This window comes from Mycteria americana, chromosome 3 (genome assembly GCF_035582795.1).
Source record: "Mycteria americana isolate JAX WOST 10 ecotype Jacksonville Zoo and Gardens chromosome 3, USCA_MyAme_1.0, whole genome shotgun sequence".
NCBI lineage: Eukaryota > Metazoa > Chordata > Aves > Ciconiiformes > Ciconiidae > Mycteria > Mycteria americana.
The window spans coordinates 21,197,899-21,224,133 of NC_134367.1; the positions used below are offsets into that span (position 1 = coordinate 21,197,899).

The window sequence follows — 26,235 nt, forward strand, 5'->3', positions numbered from 1 at the left end:
CCATTGTGCATAGCAGCACAATAATGAACAGTACTCTTATACTTTCAGAGCTGTAAATTAGTTTTGAGCAATAAGCTTGGTCCAGATCCTTGAATACTTTTAACTGTGAACAACCCATGTGGGTATACTCAAACCACACCAGGAGCGTGTTCCCAGAACTGTGTTTTCAGGACGTCTATCGGCTAAGTGTCTGAAGAAAAACATAGATTCGAGTGTTCTTTCATTGCAACTAATAGGAACTTTGCCAGTTTAATTAATCAGCTTTAAAGACAACAGTATTCACATTATATGTATACAAATATAAATGTAAAAGCAAATCCAGTTTCTAGTCTAAGTTCTGTAGGTGCAAATCCCATAGTTACTCTAGAGTAACTGAGCGCAAGCTGGCCTATGTTATTTACTGAGTAGATGTGAATGATGGTTTTAGAAATATTACACCCTACTGTGTTGCTATGCATTTAGCATTTTTTTTTAAACATATCATATAGCAAATAGATGCCTATGGTTTGCCATTTAAATAGGTATGTAGACACATCATAAAAATCCTAACTCGATTCCATTAAAAAAATACTGATTACATGCAATGGCCTATTTTAAAAGCTTCTTAACATCATAGTTTAATTTTTTCATCAAGTAACAAAAGCAATTAGATTCTGTAATGGATTAATCACTTGCCAAATACCACGTGCTTCAGAAAGAAACACAGTCTAACAAATAAGAGCCCTAAAAAGAATCTTAAGCTGGTAGCGTGGCACTATGTATATTCATTTAAGATTCTTTTAATGCATATATCAGTGCTTATTTGAAAGCAGATAAAGCCATTATTAAGAAATTAAAGCAAAACACAATCTTAGTCTGAAACAATATGCATCAAATTTCAGTGAAAGATGAATTGTTAAGGCCAAATGATAAACCCTTTGGATTTAAAATGGAAATACTGATAGACCTCTTACTATATTATGAATTTCAATTTGATTGCTGAAAATAAGAATTCTGATGAAATAGATCAACTTAAACATTTCATCTACCAAGGAATTTTGCATGCCTTTTCTTCAGTTCATGTTGCATTTTTAAGGGATTTTTTTTTCATTAATCACTGATACAATGTCTTCAAAAAGAAGCTCAAAAATGAAGAGGGATCATAAAATGATGTTGGGATCTATAATGTATGAATTGTCCCTAACCTTAGAAGATATATCACATTTTAATTTTCCACAAAATTTCTTGATATCAGCCAGTTCTTTGTTGCTTTACTAGGTTGTCTCTGTTCCTATTACATCATACAGATAGAATTTTTGACCATCTTTTAATTTTTAAGCATGAGACTTGTCACTTCATACCACAGATTTATCTGAATTTATAAATATCTTAGAGTTTAGCATTGCTGTTTTGATTAGGAAAAGGCCCCCATAGCCTTGTATTGCCCTGGTATTATATACTGTAGTTTAGTCATCTATATTTTAGAACAGAATGAGTGAAATAATTCAGGCTCCCAAGCTTCGAAATTAAAAAACTCAAATGCCTCTCTCTCATTAGAAAATTACTGAATTTCTGTGGCTTGTTGTGCCATATTTCTTATTCAAATTTTTTCATTTCATATACCTTTTCACCCACCAGTTTGATTGCCATGGCTGCAGCCGTGGGTGAATAATTGCTTGTCTTCACAGGAGCATGTTCTGGAGCTAAAGTCGAGTGCTTGCTTCCTGATGTATGCCTCATTTGGATTCTGCCGACAGCCTAGGGGCTGTATTATTCATGCCTTGACAGATAGCACTCACTAAAAGCATTGGAACAGGGCCAGGTACTGGCAGAGAGATAGTGGAGCATTGCAACTTGCAACTGAGAGGAGCATCTATAATACAAAAAAGAGAAATCCTCATACCTCCCTTTTACTGGTCTCACTTTGATGGAGAATTCATTTGCATCAAAATAAAATACCCTAAAAATAAATATATTTTTTCTAAACCACGCTTGAAAGTTTAACACAATTTTCCACATTTAATTGCAAAGCTGATTTTAATTAGTAAGGCCCTGCATGTGAAAAATGAAGATTCACTTGGGTGAGTGTAACACATTGCAGTGTCTGCTGAATGCTCTAATTAATGTATGGCTGCTGTACAACAGGGTGCACTGTGGGATATTTATGAAAAATTCTGTGCACGCAGCCAGTCTATCTGTATTTTAGTTCTTGAATCCACAAGAATAAATAACTTTTCCCCCTTTATTCTTTATGAGACATCATTGTGCATGCCATCACTCCATCCATAAACTTTATGGCATGCCTGTCCTTTTTACTATTTGTCAACGATATTATAAATCAGAAGCCAGGACATACATATTTTAACATTAATTTGATAGCAGAGCATGGTTGCACGCTGTGCAGAACCCGAGGTCCACTGATGCATTTGTGTTAAAGCCTAACCACAGAACAGTGAGGTCCTTATTGTTGCTTGCTTTTACGATACTGTGAAAAATCTCACTGAATGCTAGAAGTATAGACTAATGTATATTTATTTGTCTCTAAGCTGATAGTCAACCTTTATTAAAGAGTTAAATAATGATAAAATGATTCACTGGATATTTACCTGAGGAAAAACTGTACTCTGACACTGCCTATGCAATTTAATTCTATTTCATTTAATGGTATATTTGCTAAAGATTTTGGTAAGTTGTGGTAAATACCAAGAATAATAATATAAATGTATTTTATGTAAAGTAATCCACCATTAAGGGTTTGTAAAAAATGTTAATAAATGAAGCTTCACTGCTTTGTGAAATCCAGCTAAAGAGAAATAAATAAGTAAATAAATAAATAAAATAAGTGAAAGAGCATAGGGATTTTCAAACAGAACACTGCAAACAATAAATAAATGTGCTGACAGAGAATCCATAATGTATTAGAGGTCTGTATTGGCTGCTGTCTGGATTCAGCAATATATCCTTTGTCTGATTGTTGATTAATGATTAGAAAGGTGCGAAGCTGGGTCTGAAACGTCAGCCAAGTATACACCAGCAATTGGCGTGTGGCTGTGCATGCTCATGGCCATTGTCTAGAGGTGACTACACAAAGGAACCACAGTTCAATTCCTCCTACCACCATCTGGACTGGGAATAGCAATTTCAGTGGCAGCAAGTTGCAGGATCTGCATGTGCCAGGAGTACTAGCCTAATAAAGGGGGGGGGGTGGTGGTGGAATAAAATCAGAGGCAGAAGCATGGAGAGTGCCGACCCAACTGTGCAGCAATAGCAAACAGCAGATTAGGGATGCGCTTTCTGCAGTGGGTCCCCAGGCTTGTATGTTGCTGAAATGATATGCTCATTTTCTTTCAAATGGCAGGTCCTGGGCATATTACTCATGCAGCAGTCCACTTACAGCCACAGTGTTTTCTGTGGAAGGATCTGTCTGGAGATGTTGCTATCAGCCACAAATAAATGAAGACCATGCAGAAAGTATGGGAAAGAAAATTTAAAAAAAACAAACAGACAAAAAAGAAAGAAAGAAAGAGCAGAACGTCCAGTAATAGTGGGGAGATAATTTCCCAACAAGATCCTGGAAGTAGCTATACACATTTTTCCTTTGCCTATGGGAAATTTATTTGGTTGGCCTGGTAGCTTTGCTGAGAACATTGTGTTCTCTTAGGAGAGAAATAAATTGTTTGAGGTTGAATAATTTGTGCTTTTCATAATGGAAAAGAGCATCTACAGAGTTGATTCGCACATGATGGGCAAGACATTTCATCTCCCTGTGCCTCCGTTTCCCCACTTGTAAACAGAAAGAGAATTTCAGGCATCTTAAGATGTAAAGGTAGAAGCATATATGGGGGATTATTACAAACATGGGGCACAGAACTCTGTCTCTGATATTTATGTGGTATTTAAATAAAGATCTGTTAAATGACCATTGATGTCAGAGGAAGTCTAACCTTACATTTCAAGGTTAGAAACGCTTTTTGGATCAAAACATTTTTCTGGAGGATAGAGCAAAATGAACTGATTTGTAGTGATAAGACAATTTTACATTTAGAGTCAACTCTAGTTCCCCTATTTCATATTTTGTGAATTATTTCTACAACATTTCTGTAAAAGTATTGATTCTGAGGTTTAAAAAGATGGGAGTATTTAAGATATCTTATTTATTAAGTGTACTTTAATGATAATGCAGTCATGGTTATTAGCCTTACGCTAAACCAGAAAAGCCATGAGCAACATTGTGCACTGGGTTTAGTGTAATATGGAGCTGCCTGCATCCTCCTACCAACAGTTCTTCTGAGCAGCAGCATAACTACTCCGTGTGCAGTTGAAAAATGGTCTGTGGATTGGAGCCTCCAAGTCAGGGCTTTGGAGACAGGAGAATTTACTAGTGAATACTGGCAGCTGGATAGACAGGGAACCTCATTTTACTCCTTGCTCCAGTGGCCACGCCAACACAAATAACATAGATGAATTTGAAAAAGTTTTATTCATAGGTGGCACCCATGCTGTCAGAGACTAGTGTTGCCCTCCACCTTACTCTCCACCTCAGTGAAAATTACCTGTACTCTGCTAGAATCATCAAAAAAAAGGGCAGGGGAAATCACATAAGTAAAAAATAAATAAAGTTGTAGTTATCTTTTTCTTTCAAATATTCATATTTTATGAGATCAGGCACCCTAAGTATTACCTGGGCTAGCAAAAGAATATGAAGAAAACAAGAAACCAACTCAAATATGAAGGAACCAGAAACCAAGGTCCATCTACCTTCTGCATGTTCTAAATGACTAGACCATGCTAGCAGAAAAATCCACAAAGATTTATATGTAGAAATAAGAGAGAAATGAGGCACAAAAAAGTTATGAAGTGAGAAAACAAAAACAAGGTTGTAGGAAAAAAGAGAAAAAAGAATAGTTTGGTGTTTTTTTTTTTTTTCCCCCTAAAAATACACTATGATGTGTCTTTAGACTTATACAGAAGTTTTTCAATAAGTTGAGACAGCCCTTTCAAAGACATCACTTCTTATTAGTGGTTGATATGAAGTAATGCTTCTAGTGGTGTCAGCTCAGGACAGGGAAAGAAGAGGTACTCCTGAGCCATCTTTGATGACAATAATAAATCTAAATAAATACATCCACACACAGTACAGAATCAAATGCCCAGGTGATAGATAGCTCCTGAAGACATCCTCAGCACTATACAGCTTAGGATACTGTAAACAGTGATAACTTCCACCAGATGAGTGGACCTACCAAGTTGGTTTCCTGGCTACTCACCTGAATCACCTTCCCAAGAAAATCTTGAAGCTTACTGATTACATGAAAAGGGATTGCAGAACCTAGTGTCCTTTCATGTCTTTTCGAAAGTGTCTTTTCGAAAGGACCTAGCGTCTTTTCGAAAGGACACTAGAACCTAGTGTCCTTTCGCAAGAACCAGCGGCGCCACACTGTAAGTATGCATGGAAGAGTAGAGAAGGGGTATAATGCCTAAGAGAAAATATTCCGGTGACTGAAGTTAGGCCTGTGTCTTAAATCTATGATTTATGATAAAATTTGTAATACTATAAAGCCAAATGAGACAGGACAGGATATGATTGGCTTTAAATGCCAATACCAGCCATTTAAAACAGCTTTTTTAAGTTCAGTTCCCTGGGGCTGGGACAGATTTCTCTGCCATCCATTTTTTTTATTTAAAGTGATGAGCAGGCCACTAAATTGGATGAACAAATAGTGGATGAATGCTTTCTGTCCAGCTGATACTTGTGAAAGAAATTCACCAGTGATATGCACCTGCTACTGTTTTTCACCCTCATAATGTCCCAGGAGAAAATCTTACCTATACTTTGTGAACGGGGAATAGGTGTTCAGAGTAAAGGCTGGAGCTAAAAACTGGCATGCATTCGACTTCTGCTTTAAGTCACCCAGTCCAAAGGGTGGACCTTCATCATCCCTCCCTTATTTTGTGTCTAACTCTGAAGTCAAAGTAAAACTGTAGTTTTAACATTAAGCTTGTCCAAATTTCTAGTGTTCTGCCAGGAAACATTTATTTGGGCACCTTGATACTTATGTCATACTAAGTACGTAGCATAGTTAGGACATCTCTAATCTCTTACCTGCTTGTTTCAGTGTAGCAAGTATTTTTAAAGTCCTCCAGTTTGTGATCTATACAAATGTGGCACTCACCCACTATTTTATTCTTTGTCAATAGGAGTTAGGACACGTTTCTCCTATCTTCTGGGAACTTGCACTGACTACAAAGAAGTTAAGATGTCAGGATGCTTGTATTCTCTTTTCTTCATCTGTTCTTATTTTATGGACAATAATATATCTGAAAGGAAGAGGGAAGGATATAGTTTTGTAACTTTGGGCAGTCACTTAGATAGAGAGAAGAATCTTACTTCCAGTCCCAGCATTAGCACTTCATATAGAAGACAGACACTCATTTTTAGAGAGGCATGGAATGAATCCTTCACCAGTAGCAAAGAACATGTAAATGGTTTTTTTGCATGAAGTATTAGAGAAGTGGGCACTCTCAACCCAGATTACTGTAAAACCTCATGAGCAAGCAGTCTTCTGAGAGGTGTAAAATGAAGCTTCAGTTACCCTTGGCAAAAGAGGATATTAAACACAAATTTCTCACGTTTCTGTATGGTCTAGATTAGATAATAGCTAAGGCTGGGATCATGATTCCTCCTCTGACCATCTCCTAGTGAAAAGATTGAGCTAATCTCTGTTTCTGTAAGAAAAAAGAAGGCTTAAGGTGATTAATTCCAGGAGCGGAAATCCCCCACTACAGAAAATACCTTCCTCCAGTCCCGATTGCAGCGTCTAAATTCTGCTGTGTGTTAAGTGCCTACATGTCCCTAGGTATTAGAAGAGGAGCAGACATACCTCACTTGGATGTTAGAATTTCACTGTGCAGCTATGCATAGAAACTGAGAGCTGTAATGCATTCAATCCCTTGGTAAACTAACAGTTCGTGACTCTCTGCTACCACACAAGAAATTTGCGTCACAGCCAGAAGTTGAGTCATGCCTCTGAATTCTACTCCATTGCCTTTTGCTTTAGACCATCCTTCTTATATTAAAAGTTCATTTATACAAAGATTAGCAAATGATTTCTTGTTATTGAGTATTTGCAGGGACAGTAAGAGTAATGTACTAGAATTACTAATATACTGTTTAATGTAGGTCTTGCTTGGGTATGGTTTATTCTAGGATGATCAATGAGGATTAACGGTTTGTTGGTTCTTAGTAACCGTAAGGACTACTTCAGGAGAAGCGGACAAGCAAACAGTCATCTCAAACAAGAGGATACGTCATATATGATGACATATATGATGAGTATTCTCTGACATGAGTCTTATAGATGTTTCCATGTCACTAGCCACCAAACAAAAAAGCTGGTTTTGAAACCTATTTCTCAGAGGATTCTCTGGATATCACATACTTTGTGAAAGGAAGTAGAAGATGCGACAGCCCAGGAAGATAGATGGCTGCTCTGCAGCCAGTTTACTAGGGTAACTGTATTTTATGCTCATAAACTTGAAACACTTTTTCAACTGTTAATTTTAAAACATTTCACACAGTAGACTCTGTGCATTTTGTGATGTTAAGTATTTGATTTCAAATGACACCAAAGGTCATATTGCTTATGATGTAATACATTCACAATAGCACATTGACTCACAAGACTGGTCATAGCAACTTTTTACCAGCGCACGTTTACAGTGCATAAGCGTTTGGGATGGAAAGTGAAAAAAAATAAAAGATTGTTCATCTGTCTGAAAATGTAGGAATAATTCTGACAGAATGTAATTGCATGACTTTATTTTGAGTAGGGCTTTGGAATTAACATTTCTAGTTCTTAAAACACAGACACTTAGCTCTTCTTTTTAATTCCATGTGACATAAGGTATTACCAGCTTTACAGTCTTCTGTCCCTTCTACAATGGCACTGTAAGAATTTGTTTCAGTGCTGCTGGCAAGGAAAGTGTACTACTTTCTGAGTCATAGTACTGTGTCTGCAGCACCTAGGTGTTCCTTGGAAATACTGACATACTCAGAACTGACATGGCCTGGCTTTGCTTAGCTTGTGAGACCTAAAGAGATCACAGGGAAAGATGGACGCAGAAACTGAGTCAGAATTATAAAACAAATATCATTTTAGAAAGAATGCAAATAAATTCTGACTACTGTGTTAACTTCATATCTTAGCAGTCAAGCTTGCTGCTTCCAGTTATGTCATTAAAAGGACGTAGGAGGAAGGACTGAACAGTTAAAATGGCATTGACTAAAAGTGGAACCACTTATTTAAAATGTCAGCATTTAAGCAAAACTGTAAAACAGAGAAAACATTTAGCTTTGTCTATCTACTATAATTTTGATTGTTCATTGAAAATTATATCAGTCAGTCAGATTTAGAAATCACAGTCTAGTGGACAGCTTAGGTAGAACCACAACAGAACCACAACAGAGTCATGGTTAGTTTAGAATTGCTAGTAGCAATTTTTATTCTTTTCTTTTTTTTTTTTTTTACTTTTTATGTATACTATGGATTAAACTGATCTCGTATGTAGCAGGAATAGAATTTCATTCTTCTTACCCCAGGGCAGTTTGTAATTATGTTGCTCTAGAAGTCTGTAAAAAAAAAACAACAACTCCCCAGGAAGATGAAAATTCCTTGGCTGGTCTGAAAAACAGAGATGATACCAAACTCCCTATTTTTTAAGCCATAAGAAAATTTAGAATCATCTGGTGAAGAGTCAGGAAAGATTTACCTGCTGGTTACGTTACAATACAACTTTGCATGGTATCAGATAATTTGAAGTGATGTCATACCTATGCAGCTTATCATCCCTACCTTCAAAACCTTCTAGGTATTACGGACACTAAAATGATTTCTGATACCTGGCACGCCTTCTGGTTAGTACATTAGCCTGTTAATTAGAGAATGAGGGAAAAATGTTTTCCACCATTAAATTTCTGCATCTGTGATTTTCACAAAAATAATTTAGTCACATAAACCAGAATATAAGCACAAGCTACTAGAGCACAACTTAAATAGAGCTTAGGTACTGAACTTCAAGAGAAGGATCCACAAGAATCCTGAGTCTGTAGTTGATCAAACTTGTAATAGAAAACCTATTTGTGTATGCCCAGAGGTGTTGCCAGCTTAGCTAAGCTGTGCTGCTCAGTGCTTTCTGCATGCCAGAACGTTTGAGATTTGCAGACTGCGTGTGTACTTATACCAGCACCCGCTGATCCAGTAGGCACAGCAGGCATTCTCTGCTCACACTAACATGCAGGGACAGCTCTGGTTTCTATAGACAGCACAGCAGTCACGTCCCCTTTGACTGAAAGATTTTGTGGTAGTGGTACATCCTGGACCAGCGATGAGAATGCTACCTCAGGAAGCAACATACTGCTTCGGTTTCTCCATCAGCCTGAGAGGGCCCAGGCATATTGTTAATTCCCAAGCCAGAGCCATACCAAAAGGATGACAGGCAAAGACTGACTAGAATGAGGCTGCCTTCTGTCCCAGCTGCTGAAGCCAGGCATGGGGACAGAAAGGAGTGTGAGGTTTTCTACAGAGAACAGAGAAAGAAAGAGAAAAGCTAGTTTGATGATTAAAGGACTCCTCTAGGGAAACCAGATTTGAAGTCATAACAGGTTGATTGGGTTCCAAAAAAAAAAAAAAAAAAGAAAGGGTCTTCCATTTTTTTGACAACTGTTTCAACCTGAGTTGTTTAAAAAAAAAGGCAGAGAACAGTACCACACTGCCTGTATCAAAATGGAGAACAATAAAGTAGCCATCCATACTACAGGCATGATTTTTGTACCTGCATCGGAAAGCCTCTTCTTGGATTATGAGTCATATTTTTAAGATGATACCTAAGTCAGAGCTGCGAGTAGATGCAGACGTCAACAAGAAAGAGAGAAGTTATTTTGGAAGTTCTTTTCATGGTACTTCATATTTCTTAGTGTAGATGTACCACAGTCAACATGCTTGCTATAGTGACTCCCATGCTTATATACCTATATATTCGCATTGGTCAATTTATTCACTAAGGAACATAGTCATCTAAACTTAAGTACTTTAAAGTTAAGTGTGATGACATTTAATGTTGCCACAACTATTCCCATTATAGATCTGTGCCCCACATATATAGGGACCATTTTTAAAAGTGACTAACACATTGCTAACTGACTTTCAATGAGACATAAGTGTTAAGCATCGAATGCCTCAAACTATTCAAAAAATTGAAAGTAGTCTTTGAAGTGGCATACACTTTCTAAAAAGTTGCCTTTCATCTTATAAAACTAAAGAATCTCTTCCTCTTCTTCCTATCTTCCTGTTACACACTTGTACTTCCAGCCATTTCCCAATTTAACCCTTTGGTCCTTGGACAGTACATCATTCTGGACCTTTCTCTATGCAGTCATTGACCCTTGCTACCTTTCCTGTCTGTGCATCTTTAAAACTGAGCAGCTGAACTTCAGAGAGGGATAACTGCCACATTTCCCTGTGAAATCTAGCCATAGGAGGTATATTGGCAGCAGATTTTCAATGGAAACGCCATTTCCACCCACAACCCAGCTGCCACATTTAAATCATGCTGTGTGGGGCTTCCACTCCCTTGGGAGGCTATTTTCATTTTCCTTCAGAGACTCTTCTACAGTCTAATAGAACTCACTGTCAGCTATAAAAAGCAACATTATATACCGTAGTATTTTTTTTTTTAATCGTGATATGAGTCAAATTGGAGCCTCACTATTCTGGACTAGAATGTGATGGAATTCAGTTAGAATTTTTTTTTTTTTTTTCCTGAACAGGCATCCTTCCTTTCATCAGATAGATCAAAAAAGGCCAGATTAAGGCAAAGCCATTTAGGCCCATATCTAGACATCTGGCTTTTGGAGTCATGCGATTAAGCCAGTAGGTAAGCTTTCATTTTTAGACCAGAGTATTTCTAATTCTTCTAATCATGAAAAAAAAAGGTGAAAAAAAAAATGAACAGAACATTCAGAGATACAGTTTTGTCCTTTGAGTCTGCCAACAGCATGAACAAATATCTTTATGATAGGTGAGCTTGTATCTTAGTGGAAATACCACCTGCAAGACCCCCTGATATTACAACAAAGCAACTCCTATGTGCTGCAGAAGGAGACTAGTTTGGTAGATTATTAGCACAAGCAAATATACACCTTTCAGGGTGTAAGTCATGGCAGAGGGCAGGGGTTGTGCAGCAGCATTTTCTCAGGGGGAGAATAATGATCGACAGTACCTGCCTTGTACTTGCATGGGGTGGAAAAACGTATGCCATTATATTTGTGTCTCTTGAAGGATGTGCCCCATTACTGCCACACTGAGCAAAAGTTAGGGCAGGAGAATTGTGTGGGTCTAGAACCCCAGATTGCTCTAAGGCATCTCTGATAGGAACTGCTAACAGGGACTCTAATGACTGTTGAAAATTACATAATACTAAAATAGCTGTGTCCATTAGAGCAAAGAACATAAAGTCTTGGTTATAAGTTCGTGCTTATAACTTTGATTGCAGTAGTAAACTGGCAGGCACAACAGCTAGTATCAAAATTTTGTCCTAGAAATTAGGCTCAAGGAGGTATAATGATAAAGATATTTTAGAAATCCTCTTTATGTTAAACAGATTTTTATGGTAACCTTTTTGGTGCAGAGCCCCTAAGAAAATTAATATGGAGGATAAACTTTCAGTTCCTTCGTAATAATGTTTGCTAAATGCGTATTAATAATGGTTAACATCTTTACCAAGAGACCAATTCTAGCTGCAGGTCCATAATACAGTAACGTAGGGAGAATGCTGTCATTTCTATTCTGTTTTAGTATAATCATGTTTTCTCTGTGTTATGGAAAGGCACAATCTTTTTGCCGTTTTTCAAAATAGGAAGATTTAAACATCTCAATCCTCTAACAACCGGAATTTAGAATATTTCACACTTGAATGACTCCTAACCAACCATGCAAGACAAAGAACGGTATCGTGTAGCTTATGCTGGAGGTGAGAATCCAGTACATAAGCACTGAAGTGGTTGCAGCTTGTATCACTTTCTTTTTGTCATTTTTTTCTGTAATTTCAGATGTTTACTGATGACAGTCTTGTGTTAGAAGGCTGCTCCACAGTATTACTCCTTTCCATTGGTTATAGTCTGTAGTCATTACCTTTTTGGATCAAGTAAGATACTTATTGCTATAGTTACAGGAAAATTGGTGTATCGTATTTCTTAATTCTGTGCCATATATCTTTCTTTTAGTTAAAATTAAGCTGGGAGCCAGTGCTATTGTGTATCTATGTAGAGATGATGGAAAGAGTATTCATGATAGGAATCAGTAGCTGATAGGCTCATTATAGTAGCCCTACATTAGAGGTATGATAAAATGACAGCGTACTCTATTACTCAATACTTAAGTACATGCTAGAATGATAGTTTGACCTGCTCTGTTGTTGTTAAATATGATCTATCGAGTCTGTGTCTAAGGGTGTTGATTCTACTAATACGTATCTAGCCGTGTTGTTAAATGATTGACAGTATAACTACATGAATCGCCTTTGATTTCCAGCAGTTTATTTCCCTTGCTTTTTGAATACTTGAACTTAGCATGCTGAATTGCTTAAAAGCAATTACATTTAAAATATTGGAATAGAAAGATTTCATATCATGTCCAAGACTCAAACATTGTGACTGTGCAAAGATGTTTTGTAACTGATAGATGCACTCTTGTAGCATATTCTAACCCTTTCAAATTGGTGAATGACTGTGAATTTTTCCCATTTTATGATATCGTGTTATCATGAAAAAAAAATAATTGGAAACTGCTCTGCCCTCTACCTGTAAACAGAGTTGTCATTACCACTGAGGCTGAAAACACAGGATACGCACAAATTTGGGCATCTTGGCAGCTCTAGATACTGCTTTGATTTAGCTCAGTGTAGCCAACCTCATTTTTGTCTGTATGTGGAAAAATAGGGGGCCTTCCCAGTGTTTTTCTTTCAGTTTAGATTTCTGAATGTGGACTTCAGGATTTTGAGTTTTTGCCGGATTTTGCTGGTCACAAGCGATATTCCCCGTGGCTCTGTGCTGGGGCCAGTTCTGTTTAATATCTTTATCAATGATCTGGATGAAGGGATTGAGTGCACCCTCAGTAAGTTTGCAGACGACACCAAGTTGTGTGGGAGTGTTGATCTGCTGGAGGGTAGGCAGGCTCTGCAGAGGGACCTGGACAGGCTGGATCGATGGGCCGAGGTCAATTGTATGAGGTTTAACAAGGCCAAGTGCCAGGTCCTGCACTTGGGCCACAGCAACCCCATGCAACGCTACAGGCTTGGGGAAGAGTGGCTGGAAAGCTGCCCAGCAGAAAAGGACCTGGGGGTGTTGGTTGACAGCCGCCTGAATATGAGCTGGCAGTGTGCCCAGGTGGCCAAGAAAGCCAATGGCATCCTGGCTTGTATCAAAAATAGCGTGGCCAGCAGGACTAGGGAAGTGATTGTGCCCCTGTACTCGGCACTGGTGAGGCCGCACCTGGAATACTGTGTTCAGTTTTGGGCCCCTCACTACAAGAGAGACATTGAGGTGCTGGAGCGAGTCCAGAGAAGGGCAACGAAGCTGGTGAAGGGTCTGGAGCAGAAGTCTTATGAGGAGCGGCTGAGGGAGCTGGGACTGTTTAGCCTGGAGAAAAGGAGGCTGAGGGGAGACCTTATTGCTCTCTACAACTACCTGAAAGGAGGTTGTAGAGAGGTGGGGGTCGGTCTCTTCTCCCAGGTAACAAGTGATAGGACAAGAGGAAATGGCCTCAAGGGGAGGCCAGGGGAGATTTAGACTGGATATTAGGAAATTTTACTTCACTGAAAGGGTTATCAAGCATTGGAACAGGCTGCCCAGGGAAGTGGTTGAGTCGCCATCCCTGGAGGTACTTAAAAGACGTTTGGATGTGGTGCTTAGGGACATGGTGTAGTGACTGGTGGTCTTGGTAGTGTTAGGTTTACAGTTGGACTCGATGATCTTAAAGGTCTTTTCCAACCTATACAATTCTGTGATTCTGTGATTCTGAGTTAGTGCAGAAGTCAGTGAGTTAGTGCAGAAGTGGTCACTGGCTTTGCACGTTCCTATTTTTACATGTCTGGGTTACATCTAAATCAACATTGAAGTGTGCAGAATCAATAGCCACTTAGCAAAACTTGATTATATGCATTTCATCTAATGAATCAATGTGAGTCATTAAACCTGTGCTCTTTGCACTGTCCTAGTTTCTTTGATCAATCCCTGTATTCAAGGGTCTGGCAACAAGACATAATCAATTCTGGCTTCCGGCTCTTGAACGCACAGTTAAGTTGGGTATTTGCCATCCTAAGATTAGAGTGCAACTACAGCATTTGTCTGACATTGGGTCATGCAGGTAGTCTTGAAAAGATAGTGAAGTGATAGGGAGGAAAATTATTCATGTTAGGTGATACAGCAGCTGTGGAAAGGAAAGAAGCAGGGTTTGGTTTTCTCTTTATGAAAGTATTGTGGTGCGTGGTTTTAAAATCTGCTAAGTACTAGCTTTGTTGGGGATTGACATACAATATTAAAAAAAAGAGAGAAAAAGGCTTGGATTTCTCTTACTTTTATCAGATTCCTTAGTGGTAGAAATACAAGTTAATCACCATTAACTCCCTTTATTGTCAGTGGAGAGATAGGTGAAGTGTCTAAGAAAGGTGGGATGAATTGCCTCCCAGGAGGTTCCAGTTTCTCTGCATTGACTTATGAAGGAAGCGTAACATGACATGTATAGACACAGGTTTTAGATGCCTAGGGTAGGTGAGAGATGAACCCTATCCATGACATCGTAAGTCATGGGGCAACGAGATATTATATTGATTTGTTTACATAAATACTTTTGAATAATCTACAACTGCAGGGCATGTACTTTGCTAACCTGTGCTGCCAGATAAGTTTTTAGTCTCATGATTTGTAACATTTATTTTTTACATCTTGCTTTAAATGAGCTCTCCAGGGCTGAGATTTTTCCTGTGTATTTGTACAACACCTAGAAATACATCACTGTGCCTGAACAGCTATGGGATTCAACCAATTAAATAAACTTATTGGTTAAATGGGTTAATTATTGCAAAACTGAAAGTTTCCTTTCAGTTGTCAGGTCCCAAGAGCAGAGACTTTGGTGATGGGTGAAATGATCTTGCCAGCCAGAGGGCAGATTAGCCAGTAAATTTGCCACTGTTCATCACAGGGTTCAGGTACATCAGTTTGGAGTCCCAGTGAATCAGGGTGGGGAGGTGCTTCACACTGGAGATGTATAACATCCAATTAAATAAAAGATTCTCACTTTTACTTAAGTTACTGTGACTGTATTGACTACATCAAATCTAGTCTGCTTTATTTTGTTTAAAAATACATATTTCAATACTTGAATTTCTGAAAAAAAAACCTTACATTTTGAGCTCAGTCATTTACTTCTGGCACATCATTCTATTCTCATGTTATTTGTTACTCCTAACTCCTTTTTGCAATGCTGTTTTTTAGACACCAACTTTTTTTAGAGCTTATTTAGTTCAATGCTATACACATGAGTAGATCTGCGGTATATTTGTGGCTATTCATGTGTTTAAAAAGGCTCTGAAGTGCAAAAAGATCAAGTTGGCTTTTAAAGCTCTGTGAAGAAAATATCACATCTTCTTTACCTTTTGAGATCCAGCATGCTTCTGGGCACTTTTGTAATTTTTCTTGCTGTTCCATAATGCACTACACAAATATTTGAAACTCCAGAAGGAAAAAAGGGATAGAATGCTCTACATTTCCCTCATTCCTATCGGTCAAGCTTGTACCTGTTCAGGTAAATTAATAGTTTTCACTGAACTGAAATACTATTGTATACATACCTAATCTGAAAAGTCAACTTCTATTCGGTACAAATAAATGAATTAAAGATGGTGTGTTTTGACACTGCACACATGAAAGCACTTCCTGCTTATAATAATCTGATTAATTGAACCAGAAGCAGAAGCTCGTGGGAAAGTCTGAAATACAGCAGAACTGTAGAGAGTAGTTTATTGTATTTTAAAAGGTATTTGTTACTTTTAATTATAGTTTAAATAGATAATAACATAGTAGCTTGGGCCCACTTCTACAAAAATATTTAAGCATGTAAAACGTGGATGGGAACACAGATTTTCCAAAGCACTGACTCTGGATTAGTGCCTAACTCCAACTGAGAAGACAGGGGTGAGGGCAGTCATTCTGTAAATGGCCTTAGATGCTATAGTGCTTGGCAGTGCAATGGTTGCAAGAAGTATGCCTAATTCTGGAACAGTATTCAAGGCTCTGGCTCAGTTGCCAGCAGGCTCCTGGAAAGCAGGTTGGGGTAGGTTAGTCTTCTAGATGGGGATTCATAGCAGGCAGGATGCTAGCACAGAGAATTTTAATCTAGCTGGTTGGAAGCACCAAAACCAGTGTGTCCTAGCTCTATCTTGTAGGCTGCAATTAACCATCTCTGTGAAACAAAAGCTCAAAAAATTCCGTGTCCTTCTTGAAATTTTTGTTGCTCTTCCCATTTTCTCTTCTATAGCTTAGTGATTAGAATACTCAGCAAAGTTCTTTACCTTTCACAGCCTGGGAAGGTTTGACTCAATACCTCACATATTCCAGGGCCGTACGCAGGCATTATGCGGGACTTTTGTGGGGTAGAAAAGATTCCTGACCAGTGTGACTTAGAGAGCAAAAATAATTTCCCACAAAGAAGTTTGACTCTACCGCCTCACAGTTATCACTGTCCACTGGGTTTGCTGCTCATTCCTGTAGTAATTTGGCATACTTTAAGCAGTCATTTAAATATGAATGGAAAATTGCCCTCAGCTGAAGGAGTTTATTCCTGCAAATGAGTAGGCAAATCACTAGGCTGGAGTCAATCTCTTTTTCTGAATTTGATTCTTTCATTCCTATCAAGTCAATGGTCCAGCTTCAACACAAGTGCTACCAGCTCTTCCTCATGTTAGTTCATAGTCTGCAGGGATGGGCATCCTCCTGGAGTGCAGGGAGTTCAAGCTGCAGGGTTTGGTGGAATCCAAATATTTATTTTCTGGTCAACTGCTATCAGTTGATAGTATCAGTCCTTTAAAGCTAAAAGTAGTCACTGTTTTGAGAGTGATTTAATAGGATGTAGTGTTACGTAAATTTTATGTAAGGTTTGTACATTCTTTGAAGACTGGATTTGTTAGAGGACTTATCTGCAAAATGCCTGTTTTCTCAGTACCCTAAAAGTCTTCATCTGGAGATATGGACTTGGAAGTTATCTAGTCCAAACCAAAAATAATACTGTATCCAGTGGGACAAATGTAAGTGCCTTGGGAACTTTCTGCCTGAAGCCTTAAGCAGAAGTTTGCTTCCAAGCAGACTCTTCCTAATTTGCTATCCTCAACTGTGTATGATAAAATTCCACCTCAGTGCCACTTCAGATACTTAAATGCTTCATTAAATGTTTTTGATAACCTCACTAGGTGTCTATATAGTAAATTTTTAGATTCTATGACCTACCAAATGTTTTGGTTTATGTTAAATTAAATTCTCACATGAAAAAAGGAAGAATGAGAGCACTGCTGCTGGGGACACTTTTTAGATTGAAAAAACATTTTGTAAGATTTTTCAAAGTACTAATGAGAAAAAAAGAAAAAATGATAACAATCCTCTAAGAAAAAATATTATTCAGATTTAGGGCATAATATTGCCATCATCTTACTTTTCTTGACTTGGATCTTATAGCACGAGTCTTCTGAAATAGTAGATTCAATAGAAAAGAGACACAAATGAAAAAAGAAGGCTGGTAAATATGGCAGGTAGGAATCACTTTATCTGAACTAGGTATTTAAAGTTGACTGAACCTTTATTAGTCACATAAGCTCCCTTTCTAATTCATGTAGGGAAATAAGACACTCTAAGAGGAAAGTGTCCTCCAGACATAGGTGTCATGTCCCTTTGATATGTGAGTTTGCATATCATGGAGGGGAGAATTTTAATCAGTAATATGATTTAGAAAATCCCTTGTATTTCTCTGGTCCTATACTATATATATTTAAAGAGTTATGTTTAATTGTTATGGCTTAGAAATAATAACCATACTAATTATGTTGAAAATTATATTAAATTAGTAATAAAATATATTAAAAATAAAGAAGTTAAACTCTGGGAAAGAAACATGTATTTCCTGAAGAAAGGTCCTACTGAATGTATCAGTGAGTAGCATCATATGTTTTTAATGAAGAAAAATTGCGTGAGAGTTACAAAAATACCATAAATCATCTAACTAAGGAGTATAAATTCATATATTATTTCTTCAATTTCTTCAATTATTAATGTCTATATGTCCTCTTGGAGCTTATTGCTATGAAATTCAACAACGTTCTATCCACAAGAATTATTCATGACAGATTCTGAAAACCAGAGATGGCTGAGACACACAGCAAACCAGTGTGGAATATTCAAAAGTGTGTTTCAGGAAGCCCAAATATATATTCAGCTGAAAGCCAAGAGAGCTGAAGCGTGAGGGGAAAATAAGACAAACACAGCTGACCAGGGAAATACACTTAGCAATAAAAGAACGGATAAAGGCATGCAAGACAGATAAATCAATGGGGTCATCACTTTGAGCAGGGATAAACAAGTCTAAAAAATAAGCAAATAAGGGGATGATCACAAAAGCCACAACTGGAAATGGAGAGAAAATTGCAGAAGCTATAAGGACAAACAATAACAGATTTCACAAATATACGAGGAACAAGAGGTCAATGGGAGACGCTGTCGTCTCCATATGTGTTTGGGGGCGGGGGGGGGGGAGTTAGTGACAGAGGCCGCTGGGAAGCCAGCACTACCTTCCCCTCGGCGTGCTCGCCAGAGAGACCACAGGGAACATGCCGGAAACAGAGAGGGGCGTCCTGGAGGCAGAATCTGAAAAATTAATGAAACAAAGGGTGAGAGCAGAACAGGTTAAGAAAGAAAAAGAAGAAAATAGGGCAGCTAAACGGTAGACTCCAGGTCTGGTGGCCTGTTTCCCAGGTTTCTGAAAGACTTGGATTTTTTTTTTAACTCTCTCGGACTATGACGTCTATAGTACATGAGGTATATATAAGCTATATAGGTATCGTTGTGGTTTAACCCCAGCTGGCAACTAAGCCCCACACAGCCACTCACTCACTCCCGCCCAGTGGGATGGGGGAGAGAATCTGAGGGGTAAAAGTGAGAAAACTCGTGAGTTGAGATAAAGACAGTTTAATAGGGAAAGCAAAAGCCACGCACACAAGCAAAGCAAAACAGGGAATCCATTCACTCCTTCCCATGGGCAGGCAGGTGTTCAGCCATCTCCAGGAAAGCAGGGCTCCATCACGCATAACGGTTACTTGGGAAGACAAACGCCATCACTCTGAACGTCCCCCCCTTCCTTCTTCTTCCCCCAGCTTTATATGCTGAGCATGATGTCCTACGGTATGGAATAGCCCTTTGGTCAGTTGGGGTCAGCTGTCCCAGCCGTGTCCTCTCCCAACTTCTTGTGCACCCCCAGCCTACTCGCTGGTGGGGTGGGGTGAGGAGCAGAAAAGGCCTTGACTCTGTGTAAGCACTGCTCAGCAGTAATGAAAACATCCCTGTGTTATCAACATTATTCTCATCCTAAATCCAAAACACAGCATTATACCAGGTACTAGAAAAAAAATTAACTCTATCCCAGCCAAAACCAGGACGGGTATATAGTTGAAGAGCAGAAGGAAGCCAGTGAAAGACAGTATTTTAAAGGTTTTGTAAGAAAAACCCGTGCAGTGATAGCTTTATAAACTATAAATCCAAGCACAGGTAAAACCAAATTCAGGGTTATAGAGAAAATGGGCAGCACATTGGTACAAACTAATCAGGAAAGAGTTTACAAAAGCTGAGTCGGAGTTAACTAACAACTGATTTCCTTGGAAAAGTGACATATTCCTGAGTTCGTAGTGCTGGACCCAACCCTTAAAATATACAAATGTTTGTTTCTGTTAGTTGCTGATGTGTCCTTAATTTTAATTCTATGAGCAAAGGCACTGAGAATAGATAAATAAAGTGAAAAACTAAAGTCACATTCGCAACTTACTTGAATAGCTGAGTTGCAAATAGTTATTTAATGTGATTTATAAAAGCATCAAAGCCAATCAGGCAGCTAACTGGCATTGATTTCCATTGCCCGTTACGCTCTTCTCAGGGGGGCCTGAATCCCAAGTAATGTCTTAGATTCTCACAAACTTTATAAAATGTTGTGTAGAAAAGCATAAAGCCATGAAAAAAAAGATGAAAGATGACAAAAAATGGCAATGACAATTTATTTCTATCTTTGACCAATAATTTGTTTCTAAAAAGTCATGCAATTATACTTAGATGCCAAATACAAAAATGAAACAACAGTTCAAGACAAAATAGATATTTTTGTTATCCTACTGTGTTCTTTCCCAGTTCCCAGACTATTGTGAATTCCAAAGGATTGTTTTGGGGCATGAAAACTTCTGCAAGTATTTAGTGTTCTTAACTGAACAAAGATTAGGGCAGGGAGGGGTTAATGTTCTGGCTTTAGTGTGACAAAATTCATGTTTGCGTCATCTCCAGTGGCCGAAAATCTTCACAGTTTCACATCTACTGGTGCCCTTTAGTCTTGATGGTTTTAGCTCAGAGCTGCCTGAAGTGTCATCTTTACCTCTTATAATGTTCTAAGAAGGTTATAATAAGAGGAAGAAATGAAATCCTGGGGATTGCTGGGGCTGAGCCTACTCACGTCTTTGAAAATAAAGATCAGGATTTTGAGAAAATATTATTTAATGATAATGGCATTGAAGAAGCTATAGTGAGGGTAATATGCATCACAAAGAGAAGGAACAGAAATCAAGAAAGCAAGACACATGCGCTCAATAAATATTATCCTGTCTGCTTAAATCCCATTGAACTGATATGCAAGTTTCTAAAATCTCCCTGAGCCCCAGGCTGTGACCCAACTCCTGTTTTCCAGGATGCAGCCTCTGCTAGGCACCTAAATGAAACAGGTTCCTCCAAAATTATCCAACCATTTCCCTGGGCACTACACACACTCTGAAATTCCAGTTCTGAGGAAAAATTTGCCTGCCTTCTCTCAGAGCTCCATATGGAGAGTTTAAATAGACAGCTCCTGAACCCTGATAGCACCAGGGGAAGTGCCAAAATAAACCTGGTGTGGTCACAACTATAACAAATAGTGCTTCCTTTTTGCCCCAGGTTTTAGGCACTGTCCAGACTGATGGTGACTGAACTCCTCTTTCTGCCCTGACTGTGATGATGAGGGATATTTTCCATTAAAATATGTCCCACCTTTCCTCTTGATTCTGAGCAGCTGGGTCCTGACCAAGAGGAGGACTCACAGGAGAAGAGTCAGGACAGTCATTTGGCAACGAGCGGTAGTGGTGACCTAGGGACAAGGATTTCCACTGTATTTATAGGTTTTACATTGAAGCATCTTTGGATAGAAACAAATGTAGTCCAAAGAGAAAACACCAGAAGCTTAGGCCTCCTCTTTTCCCAGGTTTAGGGCTCTTAAATTAGTGAAGGTTTGGGCTTCTGCTTGCCTGCTGTGTGTGTCAGATTGTTTCTTGCAGCCAGCTGCACAGGGGCTCACCTTCTAGAAGAGGATGCTCTTCCCTAGGACATGCCAAGAGACCTGCTGGATGGAGCATGGTCCTGGGAGCTGGAGGTTGTAGGTCTATTCCCCCTCTAACCTGCACCATTAGACCTCAACTTTGGTGTCGTGTCTGGAAACTATCCTGTTAGGACTACTACCCCACACCTACTCCCAAATGAGGACTGGAATCTGGCTAGATGGAGGTACTTAAAATTTACTCAGTATTTCTGGATAGTGTTAATGGAGGGAGGTGTTTAACTCAGGCACACTGGATTAGACTTTAAAGACACCTATAGTCCCTGCTATACATAACACAGACACCTCAGAGAGAGGTGTCTGTGTTATGCAGAGATGATGTCCTTCAGCAGGTTTTCCATTATGAATACCGTCTTTGTGATTGTATATGTTCCTTAGATATGTGTGTGTCAGGCAGACTGAGTCAGCCTTCCTGTGAACAAGTGCTTTAAAATTTAGGTAAGACAATGGCTAAGTTAGGCACTTAAATAAAATGCTTGTTACTAAGTAGCGGTTTCAGTTATTGGGTTGCCTAGCTTAGTTGCCTAGTTATTGGGATGCAATTAAATCAGACCAAGGTCAAGAGCATGCAGACACCACAAAAAGCACATCTGTAGTACTAAATGCAGTGAAACCCCCTATTTTTCACTTGTCTGTCAATAGAATATGAAGCATTATTAGAGTGGAAGAAAACTATAAAGCTCCTCAGTGTTTTGTAATTGGGATAAAAGGAATAAAAATATAATATAAAAGAGGAAGTTATGAGTAGATATGTAGAAAGGGCTAGAAAGAACAGTTTAAATGTTCCAAAACTAGTTAATCACAGGAAGAAGACTAAAAACCAATGTAACTTGAGTAGCATTTATAATCACACAATAAAAAAGTTCAAAGAGGAATTTCTTCAAACAAAAAGTAATTTGTGTGTGCAGTTGCTTCGTGTAGGAGGTTATAGGGGTTACACAGGGTGATCACATTCAATGAACACAGATTATGTGACCTTTGAGAAACAGGTGGCTGCTCTGGTAGAAGACCAGAACTCTGAAATGCTATTTATGTTACAGTGCATTAAAATGATCGACGAGGAAGTGGTACTCAACTTTGAAAAGTTTGACTTCCTTCACTGACAAAGGATTTTGTTTATTGTTTTATTTTTTTCAATGTGAGAACACTTTCAACACTGGCCATGAAAACTGTTGGTTTTGGTTGTGTTGGGGAGCTTGCTTTCCCATTTACCCAGCCTTGTAGCATATAGTGGAGCATAGCAGTGGAGAATTTAAGGGCAATTCATCACTTATAATAATAACAACAAACAACAGTGCTAAGAATGTGGTAGTATTTTCATTATTTAATGGCATTGAAACATCTTAGTTGTACACCATCAAAACCTTACTGAATGTTACAAAATTATGAAGCATTGCTTTATTCCTGATTGTTGTACTGATAGCTAACAGGTAGGATAAGTTGTTTTTTAACTATATTCATCTGCCTTCGAAAAGAGTGTAACATGCAGAAGAGAGAAAAGAATGAAAAGGAAGAACACACATTTGTATCAGTTCTGTAACCGTTATGCTGGCATGTACGTGTGACACTTTCAGGCAAATAATAGTTGTTTGCAATTTCACAGGTTTTGTACGTGTCCTCCCCCTTGGTCGTTATTGCCTAAGCAGCGTTTTAGTTTGAAAGCATGCATTTTGAGAACAGCAACTAATCATGGTGTAGAATTAGAATATATGACTAAATGACATGAGTTATACAATCTGACCTACAGAAATCTGCAGGATAGTGTAATAATTTGCATCTTTTATTTTTGCACAGTGTTTATGGCTGTCCTTTGGCAAAAAAACGAAAAACACAAGATAAGCAACCCCAAGAACCAGCCCCCAAAAGAAAACCCTTTGTGGTTAAAGCAGATAACTCTTCGGTAGATGAGTGCTATGAAACTGATGGAACAGAGGAGATGGATGAAAAAGAAGAAGAAGAAGAGGAAGAGGATGAAGAAGAGGAGGAATATTCTGATGATAATGAGGAGCAAGGTGATGAGGAGGAGGATGATGAGGAGATAGATCGAGAAGAAGAAGAGGAGATTGAAGAGGAAGAAGAGGAGGATGAAGAGGAAGGTGAAGATGTGGAGGATGAAGAGGAGGAGGAAGAAGAGGAGGAGGAAGAAGAGGAGGAGGAGGAAGAACGTGGTAATAATCAGAGTATTAGTAAAAAGTAAACAGTGTGTGTTTTCTGGGTTAATCTTCTAGTGTGGTGTGTGAGGATTTAGCTGTGTGGTTCTCATTAAAGCTAATGGGAGTCATGCAGTTAAATGTCTCTGCTCCACACTGAAAGTATACCCCACTGTGTTCTCTTAACATTTATTTTAATAAGTCTGTCTTCCAAATATTTTTTAATACACCAGCACTCACATTTCAAACAAGGAGGGTGGAGGTGTGTTTGTGCTAAAAATGCTTGCATAAAATATAATCCTAGTAGTGGATTAATGCATGCAGTTACCAGGAGAATATTCACGAAGGTACAAGCAAAGCATCAGCTACAGCTGGGTGCCTGTACTGATCATTTGCAAGTGTATTTGCTGGATCTGCTTATATAATGTCAATGGTTGCCCACATAAATGCTGTCACAAGTTTGCAGATAATTTTTGTGAGCAAAACCAGGCCTCTTCCCTTTGAAACTGTTGCCCCATACTTCCCCCTACCCCAAGAAACTATTCAGAAAGAACTATTATAATATACTTTGGTTCTTTGAGACTTGAATGCTGTGTATTTCAGTTGATTCTATTAAAAATATAGAGAGTAAGAGGTTTATATAGACATGATCCTTCTAAAATTCATATATCTTGGTTATCATACCATGGCATACATGCCATTTAGACATACAGGTCACTGGCATTAACCAAATTAATGTAGTGGCAATGTGATTAACCTATTCACCTTTCTCTTTTTTGGGATATTGGACTCTATATAACCAGTATTTTCAAAATATGTAATCAGTGTCCCTTTACTCAAGAGTCTATATGCTGATGACAGACATCATAATGCACTGGGGTGAAATGAAAGAATCGTGCAAAAATTAATGAGCTATCTAAAAAGTATTTTGTTCCCATTTCCAGGGAACACGTTTTTGGTTGGGTAGATTCACCTTTCTAACCAATAAAAATATAAGAAAAGCTTTCAGCACTCCTCAGTTGGATTCCTCTTAGGAACCAGGTATGAAAGTTGTATGACTTTTGTTTCAGCATTCTGTAAGGACAGATCTTAAATCTTATAGAAAGACTTTGGAAGTATTCTTTCCATTTGGGCAAGATGGTGGCCAGCTGGGTGGCTATAAGCATTTTCTCAGATATCTGAATCTGTAGCATTTCCTCGATTGCTTAAATTTACCAACAAAATTGGTAGAGCATAAATGGCCTATCTTAAAAGTTACATGAGTTTGATGCAACATGGAAGCCATTTCCTTTTGAAGGGAACTCTGCTATTTCAGAACCTGGAAGAGAAGCTGTATTAGATCAGGCTGATGTGCAACTGCTATTGCTATCCTGATGGGCTAGCACAGGATGTCTAGCAGTTTCTTTAAGAGATAATGGTGACTGAGTTTGTTGGTGCTTAGGTTATGGTGTAACTGCTGCTGTGATTTCAGCTGTTGTGAAAAACTTTGAATCTACACTATCAAAAATGATAAAAGGAAAAAAAACCTAAGCAAAACTCAAGAGCTCAAGAAAATTGCTTCTGGCAAGCCAGCAGGCTTGATACTCAGTTTACTTTTACTATCATAATGAAACACAGTGGTTTACTTATTCCAACACAGTTACACATGCAGTTAGCGGTCCTAATCAATCTACAGAGGCTGACATTGCTTTTTGACTGCTTTCCTTCCATATATAGTAGGCTGTGGTTAAGAACTGCAGAAATTTTACAGAGGTTCCTGTATTAGCTGCTCTGTATATTACATGGAATTAAAACTTACATAGATCAAGTTTTTCTTAGGATCCCATGTTATTCCAATAATAATACATGTGTATATTTATATATTTATATATATATATATATTCTATGTCAAATATTAGTCATTAAGAAAAAATCCTCATAAAATGGGAAAAGCAATAATAGAATTTTATAAGAAAAATATTTCATGATCTTTTGAGAATCAACACAGAAATCACTATGCAACAATCCCAGTTAGAGCACAGCTGATTTATAAGACAGAGTTACTAGCAATTAATGAGGAAGGTAGGATGGAGTTCCTTATGTCTATGCCAAGGAGTGGAGAGTGATAACACTTTGTTCTTGGTGAGGTCTAGAAGCTAATCAATAAGTCAGATTTTTTTAGATAGTTTATTTGCTATTGATTTCGACAGGGATCCTGGCGTTTCACTTTCTTCCACTTATAACATAAGCAGCTCTGGTGGAATTTGGACTGTCGATTTTCCAGGGAAACAAAGTACAATCAAACTTAGGGGTTCTAAAACTACATGGTCTGAATATGGCACTTGCCTTTATGTAGTGACTATATGGGAAAATTAGGTCTGTCAGCTCTGAATTTAGTTATCTCAATCACTCGC

General features: G+C 38.4%; 1 protein-coding gene across 4 annotated transcripts in view; it reads left to right on the plus strand.

Moving 5' to 3' along the window:
- Window positions 1-26,235, plus strand: part of MYT1L (myelin transcription factor 1 like) — a 131,306-nt gene that overhangs the window by 4,203 nt on the left and 100,868 nt on the right. For all 4 annotated transcript variants that reach the window (XM_075497269.1, XM_075497271.1, XM_075497267.1 and 1 more), the window contains exon 4: window positions 23,487-23,857. In XM_075497269.1, the coding sequence (XP_075353384.1) occupies window positions 23,487-23,857 (371 nt within the window). The remainder of the gene's footprint in view (window positions 1-23,486; window positions 23,858-26,235) is intronic.